Below are 8,439 nucleotides of genomic sequence, written 5' to 3' on the forward strand. Positions count from 1 at the left end.
AAACGATTATTTTTGTAGTCAACTAGTCACCGATTATTTTTGCAATTAGTCGACTAATCAGATCATGCATCCATTGGACGTAAAACGTACAGCTTATTGCACCAGCATGCATCTGCTCTTATATAACTATCATTAGCTTACAGCCCTAAGTGTTTAAGTGTTTAAGGTATGTGCTAACTCAGCGGTCCCCAACCTTTTTTGCGACACGGACCTTATGCCCGACAATATTTTCATGGACCGGCCTTTAAGGTGTCACGGATAAATACAACAAAATAAAACTAGTACCGGTAAAAAAAGGTTTATTCACAACACGTGTGAAAAGACCCAGGAAAACCGAGTAAACGATAAAAACGATAACAAAATAACGCTGAAAACCGATAAAAACCCCGAAAACTATACATTTCACACCTGAGCCTCAACTCTCGCAGCCCGGTACCAAACGACTCACGGACCGGAACCGGTCCGAGGCCCGGGGGTTGGGGACCGCTGTGCTAACTAAAAATAAAGACAAGATGATCGTTTATTAAATGTTAATGACATTTGCAGATTGTTTCGGTGAAGGTTAATAAACTCCTTGCTATCTAAAATATAACAGGACACCGGAGTATATTCTCGAGCATCTCAGGCTTCTGATAATCAGCTGTCTGCTTGACATTTATTCAGCTGTGTAAAAACTATAACTTTAATCTCAGCCAAACCGATTTACTCAGGAACAAATAAAATACTAAAAAAAGACAAACAATAAAATTTTTAAGTTATCTAAGTGACTTATATATATTTAACCTGAGTAGCTAAAGACGGCGGTGGGTTTGAAAACGATTTGCCGGAAGTCCGGTGTTCTCACCGGCTCTAGTGAACCTTGCCCCCGGCTAGCGCTGGTGGGTAACAGACGTCTCTGAAAACGTTGGAGTGCTTTTGCAAATATGCGGTGTCTTGATAAACTGAGAAGATATTTGAGGTTTACACAGCTCCATTCTCGCCTGAAAATATGTTAAACTTTATTTTGTGACCCAAAAAGAATAATAAGAGTAATATTAAAACTAACTAGCTGCTGCCATTGTTGACAACTTTTCCAGGCCGAGCTATGAATTATGGGACACAGCTTCTACTTCGGGGTTTAACGGCAGCTGGCATCCTTGTACATGCAGTGCTGCCATCTTCTGTTTCACTCCGTTATTACACTCTTAAATCCTACTACTCATTGCTGCCTCTTTTGGGATCTTACAAAGCTTCAAATGACCGTCGACTATCAGTCGTCAACGATTTTAATAGTCGATGCAATCGTGACTAGTCGACTAATCGTGGCAGCCCTAATTATGAGTTATTAATTTTTATTCCAGCTGTTAAACCTATTTTATTATAGGTCGCCTTTAATTTTTTAGCTGGCATAACACAGGAAATTTTTTTGTCTTAAAAGCAAGAACACCACAAATTCAGAGTATCCCAGTACAGCATAAGTCTTAAGAGTCACGACAAAATGTATTTGTATTTATTTGTTTATGTGTCTGTAACATTATATATAAATGGTATTATATTGTTGTGATGGCTGACATAATTTTAAGCTACCTTACACATTTTGGGTCATGGATAAGAATAAAAGATATTTCATATGGTGATACCAAGCCACTACTAGCTGCAGTCTAAAGTACTATTTCCCACTGATATCAGCCTGTCTGACCGATATTATTTATAACGGTATTTGGGTACCAATTATATTATTAGTAATACTCAGTGGTGATGTAATAGGTTTATTTTATTTTCGTTATATCTTAAAAAAAATTAATTAACGGGAGAACTTGTATCAGTTTTAAACCACTTTGCTTTTTATACTAGACTTATATTTTCCTAAAACTGAAACTTCAAAGTACACATAGATGTAAACTAGAATAAAATCAACCTGTTCTTGACTCTAAATGAGTTTTAAATGACAGCTAAGCAAGTAAGTCCATGCCATCTTATACAGTGTGTCTTTACCTAAGCTTCGTGGTCCTTTGAGAAATTAAGATGAAAAGAAGCATTAAATGAATGACGTTCAAATGACTCGCCAACAATACAAACTGTTAAATAAATATATCTTTATTAATGATGATTTTCCTTTGCTTTTGACAAACATCTTGTAGAGGGCGGTAAACCCATGCAGGAAAAACTCTGAAAATAATATTTAAAATGACTCCAATAATATAAACTTTTCCTTATCTTTATCAAGAGTTACCAACCTGAATCACTGCCTCCAGTCTGGGTGAGTGTGCACCTTCCTCCTGTGGAGAAGTCATCGCGGCCCAGCTTCAGCTATAAAAGGTTTGCTAGTCTACTGAACGTTTGGGCTCGGTGGTTAGTTAGCTTTACTCTGGTACACTTTTCGTCCGACAGTTATTAAAAGTTGAGTGAAAAAAAGCGCAAAAACCAAGCATGTCCTTAAATAATAAGATGAAAACACCAGATGTCTTAGTTTGCGACTGCGTGAGGAGAAACTTCAAAAGCTGAAACAAAAATCACGGACAGGAAACTTTTAAGCTAAGAAGACTGAAGACATGTAGCTCAATCCCAGGCCAGTTGTTATGGTGACCACGCGCTTCCGGGACCGTTGTCATAGAAGCAGAATGCTTGCTTGTCCGTTTTCATGGCAGCGCAGAGACCAGGAGCCAGGCAACAGGATTCCAAGGGGTTAATGATCAAAGCACTGAAGGTGAACAGAAACACTATATATGTATGTGTGTATATGTATATAAACATTTTACTTACTTTCAAGTTTACTTGTTTACTTTAAAGTCACTAAAGTCACTGGATAGGTGGAAGAAACCAACTCTGATATCTGAAGGGTCTTTGGGGGGCGGGTAACAGATATAGGATAAAGGTAAAGGCACCTTACTTAATACAAATTCATGCATTTTCCTCTTATTGTGGACACTTAATAAACAGAAATACATTTAAAACTTGGAAAATTAAACCCCACTCGTTTCATTTTTTTGGTGCGGTACACTGTTTTTATACATAGGATAAATCCTGTTACATTTCAATTAAATTAGAGCCTGAGCTTTCAAATGATCCCTTATACAATGGTCTAAAATATTTTTATGCTATAAAATCTTTAACCAATTTTCAGGAACATAATTAGCAGATTTTAAATGACTACAGACAAAAACTCTAAAAATAGAAGCCCACAAGCTAGTTCTGCAAACATTTAATGATTCATGTGCACCATACAGTAACACAAAGAAATTCAGGTCTCAAACACATGATACAAAGTATAAATAAACACCTGCTGAGCAGTAGAGCACAGCCCTAAAAAACATCCAAGAATACCTGAGGGTCATGTAATGTGCTATTCTCAGGCACAATGACATCCAGGGATAAGCATTCCTTTTGCAGCGTAGGCATTTGTATGAGAGGAACACATCTCTATTAACTCTTTGGCCTTGAGGAGGACTTTATGTTGACTCAAGCTCAGGCCACTGGTTTGGGTCTAAGAAGATGGTGCAGACTCCACTGTAGAACCAAAGTCTTGGCAGGGAGGACTCCACTTCCCAGATGTTGGATGCTCGGTTGTAAACCTCCACTTCGACCCCATAGTCCCCCTCCATACCTTTCCAATGGCCTCCGGTAACAAAGAGCTTCCCATCAAGTGATACAAGGCCGCCATTCTCGTGGAGCATGTGTAGAAGCTGGACCTGAAGAGAGCAAAAACCAAAGGTATTACTTAAACGTCTGGTAGGATGAATTCGTGCAAAGGGACTATTTAATGTATTTAGCTTGCTGTCTGCAGTGATAACTAAACCCACCTTCTGCCATATATTTGCCTCTGGATCATAAGCATAGACTTTTTTAGTGTTGTCAGCAACCAGATATATAGTTCCATCCACGCAGACAGAACGAGGAGAGGACAAATACTTTGGGATAAATGGTGAACATACGCTGATCCAGCTATCTATGAAGAAAAATATAACAAATATGTTAATTATTAGATTAAAGCACAAACAAATATCCAAAGTAAATGGCACTTTATGGGAACATTATGGCACTTCATTCAGTTTTAATAAAATAAATGCTATAAAGTAAACAATGTTACACCAAAAGAAAAAATGTAACAAGAGACACAAAGAAAAGATAAAAACTGAGAAACAAAAGCTCAACAAAAAAGACCATAAAGGTTTTTTTCCCAGTAAATTATTAGAAAAGAGATTGAATATCCTGGGTACCAGTGCTTGTTTCTCTTCCTTTACGTAACAGAGATTTTACGTTTGAAACTATGATACGTCTCATAATACTGATGCTCACAGAAAAATGATGCTGAACAGAAAAGATTTTTGACTTTTTATACTGTGACGTTTGTGGGAGTAAAATGTATTTTGCTCCCATGTTTAACAGAAAAATGCTTGCAATGTTATGAGGGATCATTAATGTTGGAAAAAATTATGCAAATTTAAAATAGCTAAATTTTTACCCATCCATATATACCTCAAGAGATTCTAATTTGGATAATATGCATCTGACACTGAAGAAATTACTGCTACAAAAAAGTAATATAACATATTATTTAAAGTGGCTAAAATGAAGATGCCAAAACATCCACCAATAGGACTGCATGCATTATAGAAGTACTGTGAACAGTGCTCAGGATGGTACTCAGGGCATCCTTACCTATGACAGGGTTGTAGCACTGCATGGTCAGTGCATTGTATTTCACTGCACATGACCCAATTACATAAAGCTTCCCCTGACAAGCTGTGGCGGTGAAGTTTGTCACATACTTTAAGGCGGGGCAAGTCATAGCCCAGGTGTCGTTATAAGGGTCGTAGTGCTCAACTTCAACTCGGTCTGACGTTGTGCCTAAGAGGAAAAATTAACGATCGATAGTCACATTTAACATTCAAGTGACAAAATGACTTATTTAGTATCTCAGCCAGATATTTCTATGAGCCACTGTGGTGTTTTTAAGTAAAACTGGTGTAGCTCACATAATAGAATGTTTTGGTAAATATATTTACATTTTTTAGTGCTGCAGGCTTTGATTTTATTGTAATTTTCCACTCCTAATCACTACATAGAACCTTGGCTAACAGACCAAGATTTAGTCAGACACTTAACACTGAAAGTTACAATGGAAATATATGGAATATGTCACATTTCCAAAGAACTGATTTGTTTTAATTTGCAGAAGTATTAAAGCCTTTTTGCTTAAACATGATAGAAAGACTTTTTGAATACCTGTCACAGATAAAGGAAATGGTATGAAAAAGACAAACATAGCCATTTATTAAAGCCTTCCTGTCATAAATGACCCAACTTGGTCATTATAAAATAATTTGGTTGCTGGAGGGTTATAGAGAGTTTCAGCAACTGCAAAAAGTTGGCCATACCAACAATATTCCACAACAATGGAGAAATACTAAACATTCTTAAAGAAAACCTCAGAGAAGCTGAAGCAAGCAGCTAGAGTGGTGATTATCTTCTGTGATTTTTGCTGCAGGTTTAAGGCACCACATGCAAAACCGATATTTATTTTCTTACCTCCGATGACATAAATCTCCCCGTTGAGCGTTGCTGATGTGTGGTTAGTCCGAGGTCGGAGCATAGGTGCCACAGTAACCCATCTCCCCTCTCTTGTGATGTACTTCCAGGTCTCTGTGGTCGACCAGGTATTGGTATTCGAACCTCGCGAGCCCCCTGTGAGGCAAAAAGGATCAGTTTGTCAAAAGTCTGTGATTGTTTTAGATTCCTCACAAAAGTAACTGGAGAGCTGCACTCTTGACTTTCTATCATTTGTCATTTAACCTAAGAGTTTTTTCAACAGTGTTCTAAAAAATGAAAGAAACACATTGGAAACACATCAGCTCTCAATGGGGAAAAAACATCATGTTGGATATCTATACTGATATGGAATGGGTATCGTGTTAGAAATGAAAGGATGGCACATTGTTTCATGGAAATGAAAATGATCAACCAAGGACTCAAAGACAGACCAAAAATCTGACTAAAAACATGATGTGGCAGGCTGGTTCATTTTGCTGCAAAATAGTACTCAGGTAGATTGTGTGAGATTGTGTCCTGGGGGATCTCCCCAGACCTGGACCAGGAAATCACTGAGCTCCAGGACTGTTTGAGGTGCAACCTGTCTATTCTGATTAAAAGTGTGGAGTATACTTGACTCACCTGACACATACACATCATTGTTCAAAGAGACCATAGAGTAACCCCACTTGTTGGGATTCGGGAAATTAGGGAGCTCATGCCACCGTTCTGCAGAGAAAATGACTTGAAGTTGAGAATATTTCACGGACCAATTGATGAATTATTCACAAATACAGTGTGCAAATGACAAATGGATTGGAGTGAAATTAAGTAAAGCTATAATATTGCCAAACAAGGTCGGATAGGTTCTTGCTTGCTGAGCTGAAACAGTAAATACAAAAAGCTTTTTGGCAGGTCGTTAACTCCTGGCCAGCTTTTGCCCCTCCACATAAAAAGGAAGCTTAAAATGGCTTTACAAAAACTTTTTCCATGTGCAAAACATAACATAAATGCCTTCTTCCAGGCTGAGCAATAAAAATGCTCAGTTCAGGAATTGAGAAGATGATCCAATTCTGTCACATCCAGACCACATTTCTGAAGGGCCATTTTTCTGTCAACACTGTATTTAACGACCTACAGAATGTGCCAAACTGGTTTGAGGAATCCCACAGACATTTTCCAACAAATTTGAAAATTAAAATGGAATCTGAACTTAAACAAACTTGAAATTTTAAATGGGGGAGAAAGAGTTTTTGTTGTTGTTTTTTTTTTTTTTTACTGGTCTTTGTGTTGTAGAAGGCACAGTTTCTGGGCTGTAGTCTTTCCAGTCTTGGGTCTCGGTCCTCCTCTTCATCAGAGTCGTCCTCATCATCCATTGAATGACCTCCCATGACAAAGAGAACTTCTTCTAGGTTTGGTTGTGGGCTCTGGGAGTTGAATCGGTCCACATGTTCAGGTGCTAAATCCATTTTCTAGAAAGTAACATTATTTTTGTAATATAACTCGTAGCAGAACAAGAAGAGAAAAAGTGTAGAAACTCACTAACCTCTCTGTAAATCTTTTCCACAGCCTCTGTACAGCTGGGAGAGGCCTGCAGCAGACTGTCCTTCAGCAGGGTGTCAGCCAGGTAGTCCAGGCTGAGCAGAGAGAGACGGGACAAGCTAAGGAGCTCAGGGAGATAGCAGAGTCGAGACTCCCTGTGGTGCCTAACCCATTTCAGGATAGCCTCCACACGAGCGCACTCTGACCGGATTTGTAGTCTTTCATCAGACAGGCATGAGATCAGCCAATCTTTTCCCAGCAACAGAAACTCATCACCCTGTTGTACAGCCTCAAAGTTCTCCAGGAGGAAGGCCCATGCTTTGGCAACCACCTCAGGACAGCCATGAATGTCCCCAAACTCCAGGATTCCCAGGCAGTTTGTTTCATCAATCTGATGCTGGAGGTATCGGCTGCACACGGCTCGCACTGTCTGGAATTGGAGCTTGCTGGAGGTACAGATCAACCCCTCCACATTTTTCTGGTTGATAGTCAGTTTGCCTGTGTAGGCAAAGTCAAGCAAGCAGCTAAGGATCTCAGGATCCACATCATGAAGCTCCACACGTGCTGCAATGCTCTCTACAAAATCCCCTGAGAACATGCAGTGAAAGTACATGCTACAAAGCGCCAGTACACCACGGTGACAGGGGAAATCTCGCCCTCCCGCGCTCAAAGTCACATCCACAAGTTTGGGGTGAGAACAGAGTGAACGCAAGCCCTCGAGCATGCTCTGAGGATGGGAGGACAGGCAGAAGTCCAGGTCATCCACATTACGCACCATTATCAACTTCAAAATGTAGCTCAGATCTTCTTTCAGCTGGTGCAATAAACAACTGAGATTAGCAATTACCTAAAAGTGTAGAGAAAGCAAATAAATGCAAGAAAAAAATGATATTAATTATCAGCAAGAACCTCACCATGAAGTTCAAAATCCAAAAACTATCGAAATTTAGCACCATGAACCGGATTATGTGGTAAACATATATATGAAGTAGCAGCATCATATGGAGAAATGACAGCTTCTAAACACTGAATAGGAGTTGGATGACATCTCTTACATGATAGTTGTAGAGTAAATAGAAAACATTTGTTCTTATTTGACAATAACAGTCAAATCAGAGTTTTAATGTGCTGACCACAGAGTACCTTTGGCCTATGATATTATAGTTAGGTCAAAATATGTCTTGAAATCAACAACAAATAACATTTCCTGTCATCTAATAAAAACTAAATACAGAATTAACAACATACTCACCACATAAGCTGGAACAGAAAAAAACTTTTCATCCTCCTAGTAAAAATGGGGATTGCAGCGGCTGTTTAGATCAATATGGAGCGGGTAGCATGGCAAAAAGCTTTTGCTAAGTCACTGGAGGGGGACTGCCTTCTGTC

General features: G+C 39.0%; 2 protein-coding genes across 4 annotated transcripts in view; both read right to left on the reverse strand.

The window, feature by feature from the left end:
• The window catches only part of crocc2 (ciliary rootlet coiled-coil, rootletin family member 2), a 44,308-nt gene extending 41,967 nt beyond the window's left edge, over positions 1-2,341 (reverse strand). For both annotated transcript variants that reach the window (XM_085348421.1, XM_085348420.1), the window contains exon 1: positions 2,217-2,341. In XM_085348421.1, coding sequence (XP_085204547.1) covers positions 2,217-2,273 — 57 coding nt within the window. In that variant the 5' untranslated portion in view covers positions 2,274-2,341. The remainder of the gene's footprint in view (positions 1-2,216) is intronic.
• An 833-nt stretch (positions 2,342-3,174) lies between these two features.
• Positions 3,175-8,399, reverse strand: klhl30 (kelch-like family member 30). Of its 2 annotated transcripts, none has more exons than XM_085347509.1 (8): positions 8,303-8,399; positions 7,055-7,897; positions 6,788-6,935; positions 6,151-6,237; positions 5,509-5,664; positions 4,639-4,827; positions 3,780-3,925; positions 3,175-3,668 (listed from the first exon to the last, which is right to left on the reverse strand). In XM_085347509.1, exons 2-8 carry the CDS (start codon positions 7,826-7,828, stop codon positions 3,429-3,431), a joined length of 1,740 nt encoding a protein of 579 aa, XP_085203635.1. In that variant the 5' UTR covers positions 7,829-7,897; positions 8,303-8,399; the 3' UTR covers positions 3,175-3,428. The 2 variants fall into 2 exon arrangements, with proteins under 2 accessions (XP_085203635.1, XP_085203634.1); XM_085347508.1 differs by having other exon boundaries at positions 6,788-6,980.
• Between the last annotated feature and the right edge of the window lie 40 nt (positions 8,400-8,439).

Source organism: Diplotaxodon limnothrissa, linkage group LG23, assembly GCF_057381915.1.
Source record: "Diplotaxodon limnothrissa isolate DT_005_m linkage group LG23, D_limnothrissa_male_GT1.1, whole genome shotgun sequence".
NCBI classification, from domain to species: Eukaryota; Metazoa; Chordata; class Actinopteri; order Cichliformes; family Cichlidae; genus Diplotaxodon; species Diplotaxodon limnothrissa.

Bases quoted from the DNA above. Each gene is read 5' to 3' on its own strand.
- klhl30 (XM_085347508.1), bottom strand. From the start codon at position 7,828: ATGGTGCGTAATGTGGATGACCTGGACTTCTGCCTGTCCTCCCATCCT. The intron at 6,981-7,054 runs GTTAGTGAGTTT...GTTACTTTCTAG, and splicing joins TGGAAAAGATTTACAGAGAG to AAAATGGATTTAGCACCTGA. The intron at 3,926-4,638 runs GTAAGGATGCCC...TTTTCTTCATAG, and splicing joins GTGCTACAACCCTGTCATAG to ATAGCTGGATCAGCGTATGT.